This window comes from Camellia sinensis, chromosome 8 (genome assembly GCF_055761805.1).
Source record: "Camellia sinensis isolate YWXY chromosome 8, ASM5576180v1, whole genome shotgun sequence".
NCBI classification, from domain to species: domain Eukaryota; kingdom Viridiplantae; phylum Streptophyta; class Magnoliopsida; order Ericales; family Theaceae; genus Camellia; species Camellia sinensis.
Genome location: NC_138968.1, coordinates 169238983 through 169264435, shown reverse-complemented (window position 1 = coordinate 169264435; position 25453 = coordinate 169238983). Strand labels below are relative to the sequence as shown.

At 35.7% G+C, this 25453-nt stretch overlaps 2 protein-coding genes and 1 long non-coding RNA gene across 3 annotated transcripts; 1 reads left to right on the top strand and 2 right to left on the bottom strand.

Moving 5' to 3' along the window:
* Window positions 1–1806: 1806 nt before the first annotated feature.
* On the bottom strand, window positions 1807–4477 carry LOC145797508 (uncharacterized). The gene is made up of 2 exons (XR_014339055.1): window positions 4345–4477; window positions 1807–1994 (listed from the first exon to the last, which is right to left on the bottom strand). It is a non-coding gene; the product is annotated as an uncharacterized LOC145797508 (long non-coding RNA).
* Window positions 4478–16026: 11549 nt separating this feature from the next.
* Window positions 16027–22042, top strand: LOC114298746 (Leucine-rich receptor-like protein kinase family protein). Its single transcript, XM_028243356.2, has 3 exons — window positions 16027–19477; window positions 20639–21022; window positions 21687–22042. The coding sequence occupies exons 1-3, from the start codon at window positions 16552–16554 to the stop codon at window positions 21701–21703; spliced, it is 3327 nt and encodes a 1108-aa protein (XP_028099157.1). The 5' UTR covers window positions 16027–16551; the 3' UTR covers window positions 21704–22042.
* A 329-nt stretch (window positions 22043–22371) lies between these two features.
* LOC114298747 (serine/threonine-protein kinase WAG1) lies at window positions 22372–24417 on the bottom strand. Its single transcript, XM_028243358.2, is given in 2 exon segments — window positions 22372–23063; window positions 23066–24417. Coding segments are annotated over 2 exon segments (1482 nt in total). The 5' UTR covers window positions 24063–24417; the 3' UTR covers window positions 22372–22578.
* Window positions 24418–25453: the final 1036 nt, after the last annotated feature.

Below are 25453 nucleotides of genomic sequence, written 5' to 3'. Positions count from 1 at the left end.
TAAAAAAAACTAGTATATTTGGGATGACTTTTTAGCTTTTTACGAAAAGTTGTGCAAAAAGTAGAGAAAAAAGATAATCTTTGACTTTTTTGTATGGATTGTTGATTTTTTGACTTTTTTAGTAACTTTTTAACTTTTTGACTAAACCGGCCGCTTCCCAAACGAGACCTTAGTTTGCATTCTTAATTACGAGTTAGTAATTAACTACGGATCGGGGTTATTACAGTGCCCCAAACTCATTGCTTAGGCCTAGAGGTGTTTGGAGAGGGAAAGTGTAGTCTCTCCCAGACCCCCACAAGGTTTATGGCTTTGTTTTGGAGCTGAACAAGAAAATAGGCTAAGAGCAAAAAGATGGGATGTGATGTGTTAGTGTTGCCAAGTTGGTTAACATTTTTTTTTTTTTTTTTGGGTTGAGGTTGTTTGTGTGTGGTTATCTCTCTCTACTTAAGATTTAAATGGAAAGAGCGGTCTCCAAATATTTACAGTAGAATAGACCCATAATGTTTAATTGGTCAGCCAACAAATTGATCAGAATCCGCATTTCAAGTCCAGAAGAAAAATAAAACAATAATTTGCTTCTGCACTTAATTGTGTATCGCTCATGAATATAATCTCTAGGACCATCTAATGCCGTGAGATAATCAATAAACAAAGCACAAAATCTAACAAAATTTACCTGATCACATTGTCTTGTATAGAACTGAGAGTAATATCTTTCTCAATAATCGACAACTAATTGCAGCTACAAAAATTGTGGAATTGAAGTTAATCAATAAACAAAGCACAAAATCTAGCAAAATTTACCTGATCACATTGTCTTGTATAGAACTGACAGTAATATCTTTCTCAATAATTGACAACTAATTGCAGCTACAAAAATTGTGGAATTGAAGTCCTCTCACAATTAGGAGTGTAAAAATAGCCCGCGGCCCTTGGACGGCCCATATCCCACCCGCAGCCCGGTTAGACCCAGGCGCAATCCCAACCCAGGAGTCTGGGCCTGGGCCTTAGCCATCATTTTGAAACCCGGCCCATCGGCCTGCTCAAGACCCACTCGAAGCCCGACCCAAGATCCAGTGTTATTTTTTGTGAAAAAAAAATAAGGCTCCATTTGGTGGAACTTTCAAAATATTATTCCACACTCACTTTTAAGTGTGGTGTTTGTTTAGTGTTTTTAAAAATTAATTTCACACTCACTTTTGAAAACTCTTTGCAAAGCGAAAAAATTTGACCTAATCAGTCGTCCTCCCAAACATCCAGCCGATTCACTGGAACAGTGTATTTTTTTTTTCTTTAACAAATGCCACATGTTATTTTTTATATTTTATTTTTATATTTTAAATAAAAAAAATTGAAATTTTTAAAAAAAAATTATGAGTTTTGAATAGAATTTTGAATTCTGTGTTTGGTTATAAGTTTTTGTATCAAATATCATATGTCACATCAAAAATTTCCCATTCAATTAAAACCTCTTTTCAAAACTCATTCACCAAATAAATTTTCTATACTCAAATCATAATTCCAAAACTCACAAACTCAAAAAACAACTATGTTCTCAAATTATATTCAAACGCAACCTAAAATTTTGATAAAAAAATAGAAAAAATTATTCAAGCCCTGCACAAGCTCGAGCCCGAGCCCAATCTCATCGGCCCGGTCTGTCAACCCACCCAAGGCCCGAATACCATGGGCGTAATCTTCTGGTCTGTGGGCCAGCCCGACCCGACTCGAATTTTGAAAGGAACCTGCGAGGCTGACATGGGCCGAACCAGGCCAAATTTACACCCTTCTCTCACAACTATTGTTGTCTTGGTCTCCTATGTTCTTCGTAATCCACCTCACTTTATCTTTCACACAGCTTAGGAAAGCAAGAAAGCCAAAAGAGAAGAATCCACCCCATCAGTTTCCTCCACCATCACCTTCACCATCACCTCCATCATCACGACGTGGAAATCCAGCCCCACCATTGTCTAGATGGGGTGTGCTTATCCCTTCTGCATTTTAGTAAAGCATTGCAAGTCATTCCAATAATGTAAAGTTCAACATCAAAGTGCTTATCGATAAATGAAGTAAACCATCAAAAAAACAAAAAACAAAAAAAAAGAACACGATAACAAGGGCAAGCACAAACAAATCTTATTCTGACATAACACAATTGGAAAAAGGCAGTGCACTTTTATGCACACATGAAACTAATCATTAATTCTAATAAGTGCGAAACTCAAAGATATACAAGAAAAGTTCACGACATCCAAAGATAGAAATAAAATATTTTAGACAACTATCCATAAAAAAGTAAATAAATTAATAAAAGAGGAGGTCAACTAGTAATGGTTGCATTATTCTTATTAAATACACAAAAAAATTTCCCCTCACCCCCAAAAAAAATTTTTGTTTTTACATAATCTGGATGAATAATCAATTGTTTTTGCTCCAACTAATCCTTTATCCAACATTGTAACTTCTTTCTCTTATCAAGCAATTATAATTTCCCAATTAAATTGCAATTTTCTTAGCAGTATTCTTTTTCATTTGTGCTATGAATACTAAAAATATTTTACAGAATGCGACACAGATGTGAGATAAATAATAGGTCTCACATGTAGAGTCCACCATATGTGGCAACCACCTAGTGTCTCACATTTGTGTTCTATTTTGTAAAAATCATATATGCACTTGGATTTACTCATTCTTTTTTTAAAATCACACCAAGAAGGCAAGTCATTCAGGTTTAAACCAATCTATTCCACAGAATGTTTTACTTTGAATTCCTTCCAATCACATAACAGGCAATTAAAATAAAAATAAAAATAAAAATAAACTGAAAATAAAAATGAAAGTAAGAAAAACATGAAACTTTGATGATTGGTCATAAAAGAATTAGCTATTCCCATCGGTCGGAACTTTGGTTATAGTTTGGGGCTTTTTGTTTCGGGACAGGTTTCCATAGCTACACATGTTGAATTCTGTCAACAAAACTACTTTTAACTTCTCCAGACAAGATAAAAAGAAGAAGTACAAATAGAAAATACAACATTATGTGACTGTCACAAAGAAAAATACACCATATCATGGCTTCTCCAACCCTGCATTGTCTATGAAATTCATATTAAGGTTCCTAGCAAGATTTACAGTACTATAAATTTTAAATTTAGAAATTACTCTTCAACTAGAAAGACACAACAGTGTCGGTAGAATGTCATTATGGAGATGGCCAATTGGGGCGTACATATATATGCCATTTTGCCTGCCAAATTATTACACGAAAATCATTTTGGTACCTAGACTTCGTCTTATTTTAATTTGACACCTAAACTTTTTGAAATTTGATTACTTTACTCCCGCCGTCTTATTTTTTCTTTTAGAACTTTATTTTATTCCCAAACTATATCTAAGAAATCAATTAGCCCCTCAAATATTTTTTTTAAAAAAATTAAATAATATACTTTCCAAAAAAATAATTAAAAAAATATAAAAATTCTCATTTAGAATTGTCTCTTTTAAGTCTCAAATTATCTCGAGTCGATCCTGGAGAAACTAATTGAGCCGAAAATTTTTTGGCTACTTTATGTGGGTGCACGAGTGTAATTTTAACTAATTTATTTTCCAAACTAATTTCAATAGAATTGATCAACTACTAGTAATTTCAAAATTGAGTGGGTAAAAATTTAGACCACACTTATTATGAAAATAACATCTTCTTTTGAAATTTGAAAATTTATACTGAATAACAAAAAGGGTAAATTACACTGACCTCCCTTGAGGTTTACCTTAATTACAGGAACCTCCCCTGCAATTTCAAAAATTACACAGACCTCCCTTACTTTTGAAACTATTATACAGATACCCCCTTCCCGTCAAAAGAGCATTAACAATGTTAACTTAACAGTGAAATTGACCATAATACCCTTCAACCCATTGTCTTTCTCAAAGACCTAACCCACTCTGTATCATCAGCATCTTCCTCCCTCTACTACCCATTTTTGCCATTGTCTTCCTCACACTCTCTTCCCAAACCTCTCTAATCAAAAACTCGAAACCCAAGCCAACAATAACACGATCAAGGAACTGCAATACATCTAAATTTGTATTACCATTTATAGTCAATATACCAGAAGAGCAATAATCTTTTTTTAATTGATAGAGTACTTTTGCCTTGTTCAATACAAGTATTGCCTATTAGTCAGAGACTATCTCATTCTTGTCAAACACAATAATCTTTTGATTCAGGTGGCGTGGCAAACATGCTTCACGTTTTTAGCATTACGATTACACACACCAGAAGATTAAAATAAATAAATTGAATGAAAATTTTCAAGAAGCTGGATGAAGATATCAACATACCTAATGGTAACCGAGTTGAGGTGGCAACAGCACGTGTAGTTGAAGTAGACATACTGACAGAAAAGGGAAAATAACCTGACAACATAATTTTACAATTAAATGTAGGAGTTTGTAAAATTCGCTTCTATTTTTTTCCAGAAAAACTAAACTAAGTAGTACAAAATATAGGCAGCTTATTTTGTACTCATAAAACTATGTTCCCAGTACTCAATATATTTTCAGCTGCAGGATCGTGCCTTAAGATTTGTGTTTCAAAATTCACCTCAAATCATACAGTTGAGAGAGCATTACATACTGTTAATGTAAATGTAAATTACTACTACACACTCCACCAAACCTACCTCCACCACTCACTCCTATCACCTACTACACTCCACCAAACCTACCTCCACCACTCACTCCTATCACCTACTACACTCCACCAAACCTCTCCTATATAATACATCCTTGTAAAACAACAATACAACAATCTTGTATCTATCAATCAATAATATACATTAATTTTACATGGTATCAAAGCAAGGTTAAGAAGCTAATAATTCTGCTTCACCGGCGGGCGGCAGCCTCGCCTTGGCCGCCCGCCGGACCTCTACACATGCCTTCTCTCTCTTTCACTCTGTTCTCGAACAGGTTCTGTGCATTTGAAATTCACGATTCAATCAATATCAGCAAGTTGGTCAAGGATCTCAGCTTGGATTCTTGTACGCGGAATTCCATCCAAAATGAAGCCAGTTTCACCCCTGGAGTAACCTTCTTCCAACTTCTTTGACAACAGACCAAAAATTCTATCTTCTGGAACAAGCACTCCCCTTCCACGTACCGCTCCCTCCGAGTCCTCGATCGCCCGGTACGGTTCGCCCTCGTACTCTTCGTAGTCGTACTGGATCGCGGCCGCCGATCCGTAAGCTCGGCAGCCGGTGGTGATCCCCAGACAACGCATCGGCCACCACCGAGTCCGAATACTGTGCTGCCAACGGAGCCCTGCTACGCCACGCCCTCACGCCCGTCTTCGTCCACCACCGCCAGCCCATCAGCAGTCCTAGGCAAGAATGGTTGCTTCGTCGAAGGCGTACTCCACCTCCCCAGCAACTCTCCCGTCAAGCCGAAACCAGAACACCGGCGTCGGAAGGCACGCCACAGCCCAGAGTTACACCAACGGGCAGCGTTGGCGACGGTATGTAGGCTCGGCCGGAATGAGCACGCGGCAGTGGCCATCTCGGCCGGCCAGTGGCAATGGATGTTGCTGTCTCTCTCTCTTCCTTACAAATCCATCTATATCAAATACATCTGAGACGGCGCAAGTGAGGCCAGTCAAAGGGTGAGGAGCTTTGGGAGGAGCAGGCTGAGGCGTTGGAAGCCACTAAAACCTCTCCACAAATGCCCCACGTGCTGGATTGTTAAGCTCTCTGTTTTGTTTGAAGCTTTGGCACAGAGAGAGAGTGTGTGCGTGTTCACCCAGACCCACTATCCCTCTCTCTCTCTCTGGTATATTCCCTCTCTCTCTCTTTTTGTCCCCCACCATCATTGTTTCCACCACCCACTTTAATTCTATCCATAACAGACCCACTATCCCCACTCTCTCTCCTCCCTTTTGCATCCACCGCCCAAAATTCCCTTGTTTCCACTTCCTTTATTTTATATATATCTATATATATCTCTTAAAAAAAAAAAAAAAAAAAATATATATATATATATATATATATCTCTCCTCATCAAAAGAGACCAAGTCCACACCACTCGCACGGGCTCTATCAGCTGGGGCATATGGATCATGCGAAATTACATGCATACCAACGCCTTTTGCACACCAACCATATTTTATTCATAGTCGGGGATCAATCCCGATCAGAATTTTACAGCAAAAAAAAAAAAAAAAAAAAAAAAAAAAAATCAAATAAAATAAAATACAATAAAAAAAAAAAAAAAAAAAAAAACACTAAAAAAAAAAAAAAAAAAAAAAAACAAAAACGCAATTCCAACACCCACAACAACGGCTTTGTTTTCTTTTCTGCAGACGGCCCCACACCGACATCCCTTCTCTACTCTGCCGCCGGTCTCTTCTTCTTGCCTCCGTCTTGGACAGTCCTTGCCGGTGCTGCCTCCGTGTTTCCCACGCCACCGAGCACATTTACTCCCTGCTCCTCCACTGCCGCATATGGCGGCCCTCCAAAACGGAACATCACGGTGGCCTTCCGCTTCAGTTCCTTGTTTTCTGCCCTTAGCACGCTTATCTCTGCTCGCGCATCCTTATACATGCGTTGGAGCAGAGCCAGCTGGGAGTTTACATGCTGCACCTCATTTGTCCTACTCTGCAGCCGGTTCGACAAATTTGTGACCGCCGTCATGCTTTCCACACATGCCTTCAGAGTATACTGATTGGCCTCCACATCTGACAGCACTGCCATTCTTTGCTCCACAGACCGCATCGGAAAGTTCAACGGAGTAAACTCCGGGGCGCTTGGTTGAGTTTCCAGTGCCACCGCACCAGTTCTCTCTCTTGTTGACTCGTTGAGGTCGGGAAAGAGGGTGAGCAGTCCACGGGAAGACGAAGACGAAGCCATTTTTCTGGGCACCAGAGTGTTACACAGTATCTCTCTCAGCAAACTCTCTCAGAAAACAGAGTGTTACAAAATCTCTCTCAGAACTCTCTCTCAGCATATCTCTCGCAGGTGTTTTTGCCTCCGCCTCAGCCTCCGTCTTATAGCCGAGGTAGCCACGCGCATCGCGCGCCTCTTGACGCCAGACAAACGGGCACGCCAACCAAGGCACTCACGTGCCTCGCCATGATGAATCCGGCACACCTTTTGATAAAGTGGGCACGCCTTTTGATGGCACGCCTTTTGATAAAATTGGGCACACCTTTTGAGGGTGCAACTTTCACCAACGGTCCGACATGACCCTATAAACTGTCCCGACATTGATTCCGGTTAGCATCTTCAACGGTCCGACATGACCCCGTAAACTGTTCTGCTACATCGGTCCGACATGACCCCGTAAACTGTCTTCTACATCGGTCCGACATGACCCCGTAAACTGTCTTGCTACAACGGTCCGACATGACCCCATAAACTGTCTTCTACAACGGTCCGACATGACCCCGTAAACTGTCCTGCTACATCGGTCCGACATGACTCCGTAAACTGTCTGCTACAACGGTCCGACATGACCCCGTAAACTGTCCTGCTACATCGGTCCGACATGACCCCGTAAATTGTCTTCTACAACGGTCCGACATGACCCCGTAAACTGTCCTGCTACAACGGTCCGACATGACCCCGTAAACTGTCTTCTACATTGGTCTGACACGACCACATAGTGTCTGCTACAACGGTCCGACATGACCTCATAAACTGTCTTCTACAACGGTCTGACACGACCATACCGTGTCTCCTATCTTGTTTTATTTTTCAGTTTATTTTTCTGTTTTGTTACTCTCTCCAAACTCAAGTTGGCTAGTACCTATCCTCCTTGAGTTTGAGGGGGGCTGTTAATGTAAATGTAAATTACTACTACACACTCCACCAAACCTACCTCCACCACTCACTCCTATCACCTACTACACTCCACCAAACCTACCTCCACCACTCACTCCTATCACCTACTACACTCCACCAAACCTCTCCTATATAATACATCCTTGTAAAACAACAATACAACAATCTTGTATCTATCAATCAATAATATACATTAATTTTACACATACAAAGAAACATTTTGAATACAGAGGATCCAGCCAATTGGAAGCTATATGACCAATGTACGTAAGCATTAATTAAGAGCTAATTGAGCTAAAAACCCGGGTAAAAAGTGCACAATTGACATTAGTGTGGTGTCAACCATCATAAATAGCATACTGGCACATATTCAAGAAGCCCCAAAATTAGCTATGACCGTGCTAAGTGACATAGTCATCAATAATATGAAAAAAAGTTACATCTACATTGACAAAAATCAAATCAATTACAGGACAACAATCGATTAAAAAGTAAATTCGCCAAAAATAGTTGATTTAATCACCAATGTAAGTTAGTACGGCTAAGTCAGCACATTGGTAGTTAGAGCACCGACGTTTGGTTGCTGAGAAAAGTGCAAGAAAATAAAAGAAAGTTGTCAGAGTAAAATCTTAGGGATTGGATTACTTGGGGCATAAGAAACCAAGAAAAAAAAAATCATGCAACAGAGCCAACAATACCCACATGGAAACAATCAATATGAACAATACCCAGAGAATATTGGGCGTAAAAACTCAAAAATTGTTTCGCACTGATCAAATCATGAGGGAAAAAAAATTAGCCCTAACCCTAACAATGAAAAAATTGGGCACAAACAGACCAATCAACATAGGTACATTTATGTATACATAAACAAAGGAATATAGTGAGAGAAAGTACAAGTAAATAAGAAGAAGATCCAGACCTTCAAAAACTTGAAAGTGATGTGATTATAGATGATCGTACATGGATTGATATAGTGTTCTTCTAGAGAATCCCTCTAATTTTATTCGTCAGCCTTATTTTTTCTGTCGGCAGCCACCGTTTATTTATAATTTCTCGTTTTCCTTCTTGTTTTAAAACTTTTATGGAAAAACCACAAATAAATATAGGATAAAAAAATTGAGTTAGACTAGAGATTCTAAAAATTTTATTAAATATCTCATGTGGAACTCTCATTATGTGACTCTCATATTTATGTGAGACATTAATAGAAATTTTGATAAAACTTTTGAGATATCCACCATTTTTGAAAAAAATTAGATAAATTTTTTTGTAAGGCAAATGTTAATTTAAAAAACTATGTTTTAAAATAGGGCAAATTATATTAATCTTTTCAAATTATCGATTATTTATCTTAAATTATTTGAATTTGAGTATTAAGTCCCTATGTTAGTCATATGTTAGATATTTAGATAAAAAATTGTCAAGTGCTGTACACATAATGATTATATTAAATTTTATGACTAAATTTCGTATTTTATCTTTTGTAAAAATGTAATATAATCATCATGTACATAATACTTGACAATTTTTTATCTAAATATCTAATAGATGACTAACAGAAAGACTTAATGTTTAAATTCAAATAGTTTCAGAGGAGTAATTGTTGGGTTTAAAACATTTGGGATGATCTAAATAAGTGCATTTTTTGACTTTTTACGAAAAAATGTGAAATATGGGTTGGGTTTAAAGTTATGTGATAGAGAGATGATATGATTTAAATAAGATTATGTGACTTATATAGTATAGTGACTTTTTGACTTTTTGAATTTTTTAAATTATCCAAACTAGGCCTAAATTGGTAAAGTGTAAATGGTCGATAGTTTGAGAGGTTTAATATAATATGCCCTTTAAAATATTAGTTTTTTAGTAATATAATTATCATACTTTATAAATATTAGTAATTTTTTAAAATTAACTTTTTCTTTTAAACATATTAATGTTAATAAATGTTTTTAAAAAATAACAAAATAAAAAATTAATATTTTAAGCCAATAAAAATTCCAATTCATAAGAAAATCATGGTTCTGATCCACAACGGAAGACTGTTTTGTGAGTCACTCATAGCGGTCCACTATGTTGATGAGATTTCGAAATGAAAAATTATTAGTTAGTTGTGTGACGTCACGTAAACATGATCTACATCAATCATAATTTATCATATTTTTCATACTTCTTAATCGTCGAACATAAGTTTATGAGTTTTATCATTTTACTAAACATATTAAAACATCATGCCACGATATCTTAAACCAACCAATAGCTTTTTGAAAGGAAAGACAAGCATTCTCTAGGGGTGCAACTCGGGCGGGTTCGGTCGGGTTGGGGGTCTGCCCAAGCCCGACCCGAATTGTATTTGGCACTGCCCAAGCCCGACCATGAACCCGAACATTTTTGCCCAAGCCCAGCCCAAGCTTTGTATTTTGAACTCGGGTTGCCCGAATTGCCCGAGTTCAGAAACTTGTAGGTAGATCTAAGGGTAGACATAAAAGATGCTAATCTAATGGTAGAAAACTAACCAAAAAAAATAAAAAATAAAAATTAAGACTAACTCTTTTACTTAATAGAAGACTAACCAAAAATAAAAAATAAAAATAAAAATTAAGACTAACTCTTTTACTTAATTTATATATATTACATAATTTATTAAATTATATATATATTATATATTATATATTATATAATTTATATAATATATTAAATTGAATTCGGGTTCGGGTTGCTCGGGTTGGCCATTGGTTCTGCCCAAGCCCGGCCCGAATTGCAATTCGGGCATCAAAAATCTGCCCAAGCCCGTCCAGATTACAAGATATAGTTGCCCAAGCCCTAAAAAAACTCGGGCTGGGCTCGGGTTGCTCGGGTTGAGCCCGCCCGAGTTGCACCCCTAGCATTCTCTCTTGCCCTCTTACCCTTACTAGAGATCTCAAGCCAGGCTCCGGGCTAATTATATTCATAAGAAGGTAGTTATTTAAAAAGATTGAAATAAGTCACTTTCTTTTTTTTAATTTATTTTTGGTCTTTAGGAATATTTTTAAAAAATTATGCCAAAAATTTTTATCTTTCTAAGTCTATCTCAGGAGGACGAATCAAAAAAGTAAATTGTTTTAATTTTTTTTAAAATTTTAAAAATTCAAAATAAGTTAATTATTGTGATTCAACTTTGATTCGTTCATTACAAATTCATATGCGTGAGATAGAGAGAAAAAAAAATATTAGCTGATTTTGGAGTCTCCGCAATCATATTCAAATCAATTATAAATTTTTATACCTTTATGTCTCTTATAATTTTTAATTATTTAATACAAAATTATTAGTCTTATACTTTTCAATAATCACAATGCATGTTGTGACACACCAAGCAATAACTTCTCGAGAGAGAGAGAGAGAGAGAGAGAGAGAGAGAGAGAGTGTGTGAGTGTGAGGGAAAAGATGAAGAAGAAAGCTGAGAGTAACAGAGAAAAGGGTAAGAGTGGCCGAAGAAAGAGAAAGAGAACAAGGAATGACTAAGATCTAGAAGGATCTGGGGTAGGTCGATCAAGGGCTGTGACGGATTAGGGGCATCCAATGGTTGTGATTGATATAATTTTGGAAACGGGGGATGGATCCAAGGGCTGTGATATATATATATATATATATTAGTTGGGCCCTGCTGGAGACCCCAGCAGGGAAGACCCCAGCACCCCCACCTCCACGTGGGTGCTGGTAATGGCTGGAAATCACCCCAAAAAAAAAAAAAAAAAAACAGTTTTTGAGCCAATAGGAAGAGACCCCCAGTACCCCCACTGGGGGTCTCATGCATTTTCCATATTAGTTTACATAGGTCCGTACAATACACAAGTTTTTATAACAGTACGTTTAAATTTTATATTTTGATAATTTTTTAAAATTTTAAATATTGTTTTATGAAATTGAATAGAAAAAATCATTAGATATATAATAGATTTATGTGGTATGATATGTATCATTTTTTTAATTTGTTATCGACTCCAATTCTATTACCATATCATTTTGGATGAATTTATGATCTTTTAACATTTCTTTCAAATTTATAATAAAAATAAAATTATGGTGTGTACATTTTCTCAATAGATAAATGTAAAACAAATACTAAGATAATTCTCTCATAAAAAAAAATGCTAAGATTAGTCACTGAACTAATAAAAAAACATAACAAAATACATATATATACAAATGACTAATTTTATTAATACATAAATCATACTCGCATAACAAATGATCAATTTTATTTATAAGTAAATCATTAAGTAAATTAACAATTTTTAATGATATGAAAAATATTTTTCAATTAACCATTTTGTTAATAAATAAATCATTAAGTCCATTAACAATTTTTCATGATATGAGAAATATTTTTCAATAAACAATTTTGATAATTTATTATTGCATTGGAGAGTAGTTTTTTTTTTTTCCCCTTGGGCATGGTGTTAAATTAAAATTTATAACAAATGATAATTGTAATTTCTAATATTATAGGACCGATTCATATTTTAAACAAATTTTATAAGTGTGTTTGAAATTTGATAAAGAATAACAGATTTATGTTTCATAATTGACCAAGAATATTTGCATAATTACGAAAAAAAACCTGTTGCATAATTGATCAAAAATGTTTACATAATTAAAAAAAAAAAACTTTTACTCAACATATAAGCCACCATTATTAAATTATTCAAAATGAAATGACAAAATAGGTACACAAAAAAATTGACAAGCCACCATAGCAAGAAAGAGCTTCTCATATATATAGATATAATATTTTTTTATGCTAGGTGAATGATAAGTAAAATAGAATTATCTAATTTTTTTTCAATATTTTTATTTTATTTTTTAGGATAAATTATAAATACACCTTATGAGATTTGCTTAAATTATAAATTGTCTCCTATGGTTTAAAAAATTACAAATACCTCCTTATTAGAATTAACATAATTTTTTATTTAACAAAATTAATTAAAAAAAATCATAATTGTTTTCCTAAACAATAGTAAAATTACCCAAATTATCAATTGAAACCTATTTTTCACATCATTAAAAACTGTTAATTGACTTGATGATTTATTAATAAAATAGGTGATTTGTTATGAAATTAGAAATTTCAAGAAAAATAATATAATTTTCAAAATTACATGAGACGATTCATATTTTAATTAAATTTTAAAAAATATATTTTTAATTTATCCTGTTTTTTAATATTTTGATTCGTCTAGTCGTATAAAATGTAAAGATCACAAAAGGAAGGGGGGTGGGGGGAATCGACAAAAAAAACTTTCAAAGAATTAAACCCAAACGCAAGTTAAAAAAAATTTGAACAAAAAAAAATATTAGTTGACATTATACCAAAATGGCATGTAACTATCGTGACACCATTGTCATAATTTGATATTTTATTATTATAACATGTTAAATTATAATTTTAACAATGTTAAAATAGCTATTACCATTGAAGATGTCCGAATGCATTGATTTTTCAAATGCAAGGGTGGCTATTCATTGGCTTTAAAGTGCGAACCAAAGACTGAAAAATAAATCTTTTTGTACAAAATTAATTTATATAAAATTTATTTTTAGGTGTAAAATTTATGTCAAAACAAACAAAACATAAAGTGAAAATATATATATTTTTCTGTGAATTCTATTTTTTCATTAAAATCAAATGTCTTTCTAACCGTTTAATTATTCTGAAGACACACTCCAATCTCCATACTAAACAATGGGCTTGTAAATTGAAAACTAATAATTAAAAGTAGAAGTTCAAAGTACTTTTCTCTCAACTTCTAAATAATAAGTTTATTTTAATTTATTTAAGTTTTTATTAATTGTAAATAAAAATAACATCAAATAGTCTAAATATAAACTCTCAAAAATGAAATAAAATAAAATAAGCAATTCCTATAAATTGTATCGAGAATCGTAAAGTATTAAGAACAGTTGCAAGTATTTGTCTATTAATATTGTGATAATCTATGAAATGATAAATAAACATTAATATATAAATATAATTGTCATTAAATTATTGTTAGTAAATACATACGAAATGTAGTAAAATTATTCGTCCTTTTAATTGAGGTCTTTCAATTCTATCTTCAATGATGTGGCTAAGACCAACGTAAATATATACTTACACTCCTCTCCTTCTCTCTCAAACTTTATTTTCCATTCACATCATTGGGATGAAATTAGAAAAACTCAATTAAAAGATGTAATGAGACTGCAAATTTAATGTATATATTATCGTGTGTCCGTATAAGATGGGATTTTAGTTATTTAGGGATGTTTAATACATTCTAATGTGATAATGCTCTATGCTCCTTTATAACTAGGACTGCAAATGAACCGACATGTCCACGAACAAGCTCGGTTGGTTAAAGGCTCAACTCGGCTCGATTTGTTTAGTAAACAAGTCGAACTCGAGCTTGAATATTAGGCTCGTTTAATAAACGAGCCGAGCTCGAGCTCGCATAAACTAGACTCGTTTACCTTTATTTAAATTATATAATAAATATATTATTTATATATTAAATAATATATAAATATATATAAATAATATTTTTTTAAATAATATTTTAAAAAAATTTATTGAACCGAGCCAAACTGATCTCAAGTTTCATTAATATTAACGAGCCGAGCAGAGCTCAAACCCAATTCCTTATCGAGCCGAGCTCAAGCTCAATAAATAAGCTCGATAAATAAATGAGCGGTGCTCGAGTTCAGCAAAACTCGGCTCGACTTGATTCGTTTGTAACTCTATTCATAACTATAAGACAAATTAAAGTAGAGATGGATCTGAAATATCAATTGACCATAGCCATAGTGGTTTTTATTCCAACTAATTTGATAGTTTTAAATTTTATTATTTTAACAACAATGAATTTAGGGACAATTATAAAAAATAAAAAAAAATGATATGATCTCAAAATAATTACAAAGAGATGAAAGTACCACACTTAATCTCATAATCTAATATATAAATTATTTGTACTTCCATGATATTGTCATTATTTTGTGTTGATACCTTCTTCTTTTTTCCTTTTTTTTTTTTTTTTTTGTAATTTTCTCATGAATTTATGCGTCAAAATCTATCATAATGTCATGATAATAATGTTTTCTTTCAATATAAATTTGTATAATTTTTTTTTTTTAACAATTGTATAATTTTTTGTTGAGTCAAAATTTTGTCATTGGGATTCAACTGGAGGGTACAGTTAAGTTTTATGGGTACAATCATATCTACAATCTCAATAATTCAAATTATTTATTTTGTGAGATTTTTGAGCAAATTATTTACACAAAAATATCAAGTTAATTAAATAATTGTAGTTAAATGATCTAGTCATATTTATTTTTAAAAAAATAAATGACCATGATAATTTTGAGAAGGGATGGTCCAGTCTTTTAAAGATAAATAAGAACGGGTTGTTTCGTTTGTTTACAATTTTTCGATTAACTTAATTTTTTTTGGTATAAATAATTTGCTCAAAAAACTCAATTAGAGATGAATGCTTTCTTTTTCTTTTCTTTTTTTTTAATATTAAACAGGGATGAATGATTTTTGATAACCCACAAAGTCCAACAACAACACCCTTCAATGTAGATGACCAACTAGAGGACCCTGACTTTTCTTTTCTTGTTTTTTTGGTTTGAGGATATTTACCAAATGCCAAATGACCCAACTCATTCAAGTGGGAAGATGATGGGAAAGAGAGAGTCTACACTTTCTCAAAGAGGGTCTCCATGCAAAATCATTACATTCAAGACTAAGCTTACCCAATTCCTAAAACAGTAAAAAGAAACAAAAACAAAGGCTCAGCAACAATGGCGGAGATTGTAATCTATCAACTTCCACGACCCATCTCTATCATCTCTCTAATCCCATCATCTAAAGCAATAGATGAACCTACCATGGTCCACCCATCAACCAATTGCAAATGACAAAGTATTTGAACAAGTTGAAGAACAAGGACAACAACAAAGGAAAGTGGAGAAGCAGTAGAAGCAAAAACGACAATTATCAGAAAGAAAAGATGGAACAAAGCACTCACTCTCACAATTCACATTATTGCCATCCACATTCATTCACTTCATTGCTGTAAAGTGTGGGCGTTGACTCTGTTTCTTCCTCTGTTTTGGATAGTGACTCTTGCGCTAAAGCTGGCCTCTCGAGCTTCTTGCCGCTCATCTCATCAATCTCTCTCTCTCTCTTAAAGGTTGGCACATGTCTTTCTCTCTCTCTCTCTCTCTCTCTTCATCTTTATTGCCCTTTATCTCCTTATTTATTTTTCACGTTGCTCTGCAAGTTGTATGCTCAGTTGGGTACCAATCCTTTGTGGTTAATTTTCACCCTTCAAGCCTCTCTCTCTCTCTCTCTCTCTCTCTCTCTTTCTCTCTTTCTAGTTAATTTGTTTCTGGTTTCTAGACATGCGTGCCTTATTTGTCTGTCTTTGCAGTTTGTAATTCTTCATAGCTCAATTTTGATGTATGAACTCTACGAGTTCATATGAATATTTTGCCTTCTGGGTCATAAATTTTCATGGTGATATATAATTTTTCAATCCTGTAATAGCTAGTGACTAGTGTCTTGATTCAAGTCCTCCAATAAACTCTTTTAGATGTTTAACAATGTGATCTTGGAAGTTTATGGTATAGATTTTTTTGTTTTCTTGTCCTCTGCCTTATCTTTTCTATCCAGTCAGAAATGGCAAGGCAGAGGAAGTATCATATTCAAGAACATTTACATTTGCTACTAATTATTAGTTACTTGTTTGTCTCCATCGAATCGTTGAATGAAGAGGGGAATGTTCTTTTGGCGTTCAAACAAGTCCTTGTTGATCCCTACAACAATCTTCAAAGCTGGAACTCATTAGATTCGACTCCATGCAATTGGAGTGGTATAGCGTGCACCGAGGACTTCAAGGTATCTTCTATCAATCTCAAAGGCTTTAGTTTGTCTGGTAGTCTATCTTCATCCATTTGTAACCTCCCTTGCTTGATTGAGTTGAATATGTCTACCAACTTCATTTCCGGTCCTATTCCACACAATCTTTCTTATTGTGGTAATTTAGAGGTTTTAGACCTTTGTACTAACAGAATCCATGGGGAATTCCCTACCCAACTCGTTAATATCACCTCCCTCAAAAAGCTCTCTCTGTGTGAAAACTATATATATGATGAAATTCCAGAGGAGATTGGTAATTTAACTTTGCTCGAGGAGTTTGTCATTTACAGTAACAATCTCACTGGAATGATCCCCATGTCCCTTAGTAAATTGAAAAGACTTAGGATTGTAAGGGCAGGTCGGAACTTTTTATCAGGTCCGATTCCTGTAGAGATCAGTGAATGTGAGAGCTTAGAGGTACTTGGGTTGGCACAGAATAGATTACAGGGTTCTTTTCCTGTAGAGCTTCAGAAACTTGAGAACCTTACTGATTTGGTGCTTTGGCAAAACCTTTTGTCCGGTGAGATTCCTCCTGAAATCGGAAACTTTAGTAGCTTGGAGTTGCTTGCTTTGCATGAAAATTCCTTTAGTGGAAGCCTTCCCAAAGAGTTGGGAAAATTAACCAGGTTGAAAAGGTTGTACATTTATACCAACCAGCTCAATGGAACAATTCCCCGGGAACTAGGGAATTGTCTAAGCGCAGAAGAGATCGATCTTTCTGAAAATCGATTAAGCGGGTTGATTCCAAACGAGTTGGGCCAGATACCTGACCTCACCTTGCTTCATCTCTTTGAAAACCTCCTGCAGGGGAGTATCCCAAGAGAGCTAGGACAGTTGAAGCGGTTGACGAAATTAGATTTGTCCATAAATAATTTGAAGGGTATAATTCCCTTAGAGTTTGAACAACTCACGTTCCTGGAGGATTTACAACTTTTTGACAATCATCTTCAGGGTACAATTCCACCTCGCATCGGAGTTAACAGTAACCTGACGATTCTTGACATGTCCGCCAATGATCTTGTAGGTGGCATACCTCCACAACTTTGCAAATTCCAGAAATTGATATTTCTTAGCCTTGGATCAAATAGTTTATCTGGAAACATCCCTCATGACCTAAAAACATGCAAGCCCCTTATGCAGCTAATGTTGGGAGATAATCAGCTCACAGGCAGCCTCCCGGTTGAATTATCGAAACTTCACAACCTTTCTGCTCTTGAACTCTATCAGAATAGATTCTCAGGGCTGATACCTCCAGAACTAGGCCTTCTTAAGAATTTAGAGAGGCTGCTCTTGTCAGATAACTACTTCAAGGGGTTTATCCCTTCTGAGATTGGAAAACTGGTGCAACTTGTCACATTCAATCTCTCTTCTAATCAGCTCTCCAGTAATATTCCTTTTGATTTGGGCAATTGTACAAAGCTCCAGAGGCTTGATCTTAGCAGGAACCAGTTCACCGGCTTTCTTCCAGATGAACTTGGCAAGTTAGTGAATCTGGAATTGCTTAAACTCTCTGATAATAGATTGAGTGGACCAATACCAGGAACCTTAGGGGGTCTGGCCCGACTTACTGAATTGCAAATGGGGGGGAACTATTTCTCTGGTAGTATTCCTGTTGAGCTTGGTCAACTTGTGTATCTTCAGATTGCCCTTAATTTTAGTCATAATGCACTTTCTGGGACAATTCCAAGCAATCTGGGGAACTTGCAAATGCTGGAATCGCTGTATTTGAACGACAATCAGCTTGTTGGTGAAATTCCAGCTTCAATTGGTGAGTTGATGAGCCTGCTCGTATGCAACCTTTCTAACAATAACCTGACGGGAGCATTGCCAAACACACCTGTTTTCCGGAAGATGGATTCTAGCAATTTTGCTGGAAACAATGGATTATGTGGATTGAGTGTTAGTCATTGTCATCAATCATCAGCCCCATCAAGTTCTTCAAGTTGGCTAAAGGACGGTTCTTCCAAAGAGAAACTGGTGAGCATTATTTCTGTGATTATTGGGTTGATCTCTTTGATTTTTATTGTGGGTGTTTGTTGGGCTATCAAACGCCGCCAACCCACTTTTGTTTCACTTGAAAACCAAGTGAAACCGGACATGTTAGATAATTACTACTTTCCCAAAAAAGGGTTCACATATCAGGACCTTGTGGAGGCTACGGGGAATTTTTCAGATAGCGCAATCATAGGAAAGGGAGCGTGTGGCACTGTTTACAAGGCTGTCATGTCTAAAGGTCCAGTGATTGCTGTTAAAAAGTTGAAGTCTTGCGGAGAAGGAGCTACCATTGACAGTAGCTTCCATGCTGAGATATCAACCCTTGGAAATATCAGCCACCGAAATATTGTGAAGCTCTATGGTTTCTGCTACCACCAGGACTCTAATGTTCTCTTATACGAGTACATGGCAAATGGCAGTCTAGGAGAACAACTTCATGGCGATGAGCAAACATGTTTGCTGGACTGGAATGCTCGATATAAAATTGCTCTTGGAGCAGCGGAAGGCTTGTGCTATCTCCATTATGATTGTAAGCCCCAAATCATTCACCGTGATATAAAATCGAACAACATTTTGTTGGATGAAATGTTTGAGGCCCATGTGGGAGATTTCGGCTTGGCAAAATTGATTGACTTCCCCTGCTCAAAATCCATGTCTGCTGTTGCTGGTTCATATGGCTACATTGCCCCAGGTAAGGATCAAACAAACTTTCCATATTTATTTTTGCCCTGCATTTTGCATACAAACTGCTCTCTCATGAACATTATGCTAGTAAGAGTGCTGCTGTAAAAATGAAAACAGTGATAACTACTAGCATCTCCAAAGGAATAGTTAAACAAGGCTTGTTAGGCATTTTAGCCAATGTAAATCTAATTTTGAGCCCCAATGGGCTAGCTATTGGGCTAGCTATTTTACCATCCTATTTTTTTGGTGGCTACAATTAAAGAGCCCTAGAGGCTCTCCAAATAATTATGTATGTATATATTTTAGATTTTTGTATATTTATGTCTTGGATTTGAGATTTTATATATTATATATGTGTGTGTGTATGTAGCAATTTTATATGTTTTTTCAATTCTGTTTGATGAATTACGGAATAACTTATTTTGTATTTTGTATTTTTTGTTCTCTTCATTCTACAGGTTTTGTATGTTTGTATGGGCAAATTTATTATTATTGCAAATTTATATTAGTAAAATATCAACAATTAGTATTTTTTTATTTTAAAAATTAATTAAGTTAGTTTAAATGATTAGCTAAAATAAAGAGCGTGGTTGGAGAGTACAATAGCTAAAGTAATTAGGTAAAATAAAGAGCGTACTTTTTTTTGTACTTCAGCTAGTGAAAAGTGAAGAGTGTGGTTGGAGTTGCTCCAAGTTTGGGTATAAATTAGAAATCTTGTATATGTTAAATAGCTTGATATACATTGTTGGACTCATTTTCTAACACACTAAGCTTTTGAGACAATTGGTAACTTAACATGGTATATTAGAGCTCAATTTGGGAGAGGTATTTTGTTCAAGTAGTCTCTCCATTTGCATGTAGTCCCCATTTTCGTTCTTTCTTTTGTCGTTTGCATTCTTGCTTTTCTCTGTGTATGTCTGTATGTTTGCATCTCCACATGTAAGACGAGGCTGCACTGAGGGTATTGAATAGCTTGATGTGCATTGTTCGGCCCAATTCCTAACAATTTAAGCTTTCGGTACGATTGGTAATTTAACAATACAGCCCTTCATTTACTATTTTTTTCCGTTCATCCTTATAAAATGTACAATAATATTATAAATGATATTTCTCTCTGTGAAATTCCATGAATGATTTTTACATATGAATTTCTTGTTTTTCATTGCAGAATATGCTTACACGATGAAAGTGACAGAGAAATGTGACATCTATAGTTTTGGAGTTGTTCTACTGGAATTGATTACTGGAAGATCCCCAGTTCAACCCCTCGATCAGGGAGGGGACCTGGTTACTTGGGCAAGAAGATCAGTTCATGCTGCAGTGCCAATGTCAGAGATTTATGACAAAAGGTTGGATTTGAGTGAAAGAAAGACGATTGAAGAGATGTTTCTAGTTCTTAAGATTGCATTATTCTGCACCAGTTCATCCCCATTTAACAGACCAACAATGAGAGAGGTCATTGCAATGATGATTGATGCTAGAGAATCTGTGAGCACTTCAACATCATCTCCAACATCAGAAACTCCTTTAGAGGAAGTTGATTCAAGCAGAGGTAAGAAATGTGATCTCTCTCTCTCTCTCTCTCTCTCTCTCATGCATTTGGTGGAGTGGGTATCACCTATAACAAATAAAATATGAATTCGATGGACAACATAATCTACTAAAATTAAAGTTCATGGTTCGGCCATTTTGAACTTGATTATTGACAAACCATCTTAGTTATACACGCATTTAGAAGGTTTTGTTGAGAATTATTATTCAACAATGGGACTAAACTAATATATTGATGTCTCCCAATTTTTGTTTCTTGTGACTTTCTATATTTGCCCTAAACTCCTTACTTTTAATCTCATACGTAACGAAAAGTCCGTCTGTCTATGATCAAATAGTTTGTCTACAATTATGAGGATGTATCAAATTCTTCATACAATGAAGTATATTTCATTGCCTCAAGTTGGTCAGCTGTCCCTAACATTTTCAATATATAAGAATCTCAGCTGCTTTTTTTTTCTCCCATGGCTCCTTTTTACCAAAGGACTGAACTGTTATGATTTGATCCTTGTTTTTTAAGAGATTGAGGGTTTCCTTGTGGTGTGGACTTAAATCAATTGAGAAAAACTGTGACAAATATAGCTTCACTCTGAAATAATTTGGTTATTGGTGTTGAGAATGATTTGTCAGAAGACTAATGGCGGGCATGCTTTTATATTTTGCAGATTGCATGGAGCCATAGCCTTCACTCCATCTGAAAACAATAATTCCGAGCTTATACAGGTTGATAGTCTTTCTGGACTCATTTAGATATCGCAATGCAATAAGATTTCTTGTCTCTTCGTATTAAATCATTGATCGTGTAGGCTGCCCCGCCTCGCTTTTCATGAGTTTAGATTTGAAGTAGCTTATTCTTACTGTATTTGGGTAAAAAAATTACTTTAATTATCAGCTAGTATCCCTAATCATAATAAGCATTTCTGTCTGCTTTGTCAGTCTGAGACAACACAAGCTCTCTTCCATGCAGGTTTGAATATTTTGTTTAGTATTTGACGATCATACAAACTTCTGTTGAACCCAACTGCTTTTCCTTTTTTCTTTTTCTTTTTTTAATATTGCTAATTGGAAATATTTGCATTTCAAACCTTCAATTTTGGGTTTAATCCAACTTAGTTCACATGAGCGAAATTATGTAACGTGGGTGATGAATATTATATATCCTTTGATGACTTTAAGAAATATTTAAGAAAATGAAATATGTCTTTCATCTTCATTATTTAGAAGACAAGACAACAGGTCTAAAATTTCACATATTGCTTTCCTTCATTTTATGGGCAGCCATGTAGAGGGCATCAAAGATTATTAAAATCTCATGTTAAGAAAGCCAACCAAACATATATTCTGTTTTCATTTTATTTTCAGAAAAATACAGATCAGTATTATTTCAATATTTAAACTTCATTTTCTTAATTTCTTTTCATTTACATGAACTGTCAATTCTCTCTCAAAACAAAATCAAAAACTAAAACTAAAAAAGTCCTCCAAAACTTGTATTTTCTCTCACCTTTTCTTTTTACACAATAACTCAAAGTAAGCACAAAAAAAACAAATGAAGTCTCAGGAAGATTTCATAATCTTACTACTAATATTACTGTAACAATAGTAGTTATGGTTAGAATCTACTAAATTGCGCCTAGACCCCAAACTTTTTCTCATAAAATTTTTAAGGCCCTTCCACATCCAACGCCGTCTCTTGGGGAACGATGATGCCCCGTTCATGTGACTCACGTGCGACTTAGCCTTCTTCACAACAAGCCCACGTACCTCTGGTGGCTTGTAAGTCCTGATTAACGGCCATTTCATTCCGTTAAAAAATGGGTGGCGTTTAATATCTGTCGCACCCTTGGCGCACCCTAGCCGCCTCCTCTGGTCCTTCACCAACAACCTCTCTATCAAATCCTTAGCCTTGGCCATTCCCAAGTCCTCCTCTCCCTCCGCCACGTGGAACCTCACACCTTTGGTCGACGCTATATTGCGCAGGGTGGCCTCTTTGCTACCCCCCTTAAACGGCGTCGTCCCGTACAACAATTCGTAAACGAACACCCAAACGCCCACCAGTCAACGCCGTTACCGTGGCCATTACCAGTAACTAACTCCGGCGCCAGGTACTCGTGGGTCCCAACGCAAGATCTCGAAAACGCCGTCGTTGGCTCGGCAACGAACTCGCTCACAACCACTTCCTCTTCCGGTTGCCGGTAAACGAAGCAGCCGCAGCTCCGGCTTCTGGTTGCGCCGCCGACTCTACGGCTTTGAAGCGTGGGGACCACATCTGCTTTAAAGCACAAGTCAAAATCAGACAACATGATGTGACCGTCGTCGCGTAGCAAAACGTTCTCAGGCTTCAGATCTCGATAAACGACGCCGAGAGCATGGAGGTATTCGAGAGCCACCAAGACCTCAGCCGCGAAGAACCTGACCGATTCGATCGGTAGGCGGTAACCGGGCTGTTTGCGGAGGAGAGAGTGGAGGTCACCGTTGGGGCAGTAGTCGATGAGGAGACAGGTGTAGTGAGAGACTTCGAGGCGGGCGTAGAGAGTAGGGAGGAAAGGGTGGTCTAGCATGGAGAGGATCTCAGCCTCGGTTTGAATATGGGAGAGTTTTTTGGAGGTGAGGGAATCTCGATCGACGACTTTGAGGGCGAAGTTGGAGTGATCGTTGTCGCGGAGGCGGCAGAGGAAGACGCGGCCGAGGTTGCCGGTGCCCAGGTGGCGGAGGAGCTTGAGGTGGCGGAGGTGGAGGGAGCCGTCGGAGGAGAGAGTGGAGGCGGTTTTGATGGCGGACCAATGTGGGTCCAATTTGCGGTGGGAGCGGCGGTGGAGGGATTGGAATGGGGCGGCGACGGAGGTGGAGGTGGTGGAGAGGCGGGATTCATTGAAGCTGAGGGTGAGGCTGCTGCGGGCGCTGGAAGAGGTGAATGTGCGGTCGGTGGCGGTGGTGGTGGTGGTGGTGGAGGTGCAGCTAGTGAAGCTGAGATCGAGGTCTGAGTCTGGTGGGAAGCAAGTGTTTTCATCCATTGGTGGGAAGCAAGTGTTTTCATCCATTGTTGAGGCTTGGTTATAAAGATCTACAGAAGTGAAGAGATATGAGAGAGACAGAGACTGGGGACAGACATTTAATTAATTTAATGTGTTTGGTTGACCCAACTCGAGACAGAAAATTTGGCGGAAAGAGAGAGGCAATTAGGTGCATGTTTGGTTGACCCAATTGATAAGATAATAATTTTTTCTAATTTTTAAAACTAAAGTGTAATTTTTAAAACGAAAGTGATATTTTGAAAAATTAGTAAAAAGTTAATTTTTTAACTTTTTTTAATTTATTTTTTTTTGTATAAAAAATGTGAAAAGTGATGTGACTTAAAATGAGTAAAAAATTAAAAATTAACTTTTTATTTGGTTGCCAAAACACTCCAAAGTCTCGTTTAGGGATTATATATTTTAGTTAAAAAATTAAAAATATTATTATAAATTATTATATTATTTTTTAATTTTTTTATATTTCTTTTTATAAAAAAAATTAAAAAATTATTAAAATAACATATTTTTAAACAAGACTTAAGAGAAGATGAGTAATTTATTTGATAACATATTCATTGCTACTAAGAAAGTACGTGGAATTAATTAACGTGTGGTGGAAAATATTTTTTATAACATATTTTATGCTTTTTCTCGAGTTTGGTATATTGGCAAAATGTATTTTTTTAATTAAGTCATTTTCTAAAGTGTTAGAAAAAATTTCACCATTTCACAATCATCATTATACCATTATCATGATCCCCACAAAATCACCACTAGTGGCAAATACTGGAAATTTATTAAGGTACCGTTTGGGAAGGGATTTTGTGGGTTTTTTTGGTTATTTTAGTCACAAAAGATAAAATAAGTTATTTTAGCTACAACAAACAAAATATCATATCCAACCTATAAACATTACACTCTTCTCTCACAAAAAAATTCAAAAAAGTCAAAAAGTCAAAAAGTCCTTTCCAAACCAAGTTTTTTAACCCAGGCTAAAATAGTCAAAAAAAACTAAAAAGCCAAAAAGTCAACACACTTCCCAAACCAACCCTAAGAAAGTTTGGACAAAAATATTTAAATTTTAGGGCTAGTTTGGCATGTATTAAATAAGCCAAAAAGTCAAAAAGTTACTATTTTATTTAAGTCACATCATCTTATTTAAATCACATCACCTCTCTAACACATCACATCAAACCCAACCCAAACCCATCAATAAATTAAAAAATATACTTTTTTAGGATATCCCAAACCAATCCTTAGAAGAGCTACATAAAAATTTTAAGATTTTGAAGGAGATACCCGAGCTTATATAAAGTTAGTAGGCTCTAATTTTGTTATTTTTTTTAAAAAAAAAAATTAGAGCTATGTACTAATTTGTTGTATAAAATTAGAGCTTTGTTAACCACAGCCTGTAAAGT

Coding starts and splice junctions, on each gene's coding strand:
- LOC114298746 (XM_028243356.2), top strand. CDS start 16,552: ATGGCAAGGCAGAGGAAGTATCATATTCAAGAACATTTACATTTGCTA. Junction 19,478..20,638: donor ATATGGCTACATTGCCCCAG/GTAAGGATCAAA, acceptor TTTTCATTGCAG/AATATGCTTACACGATGAAA.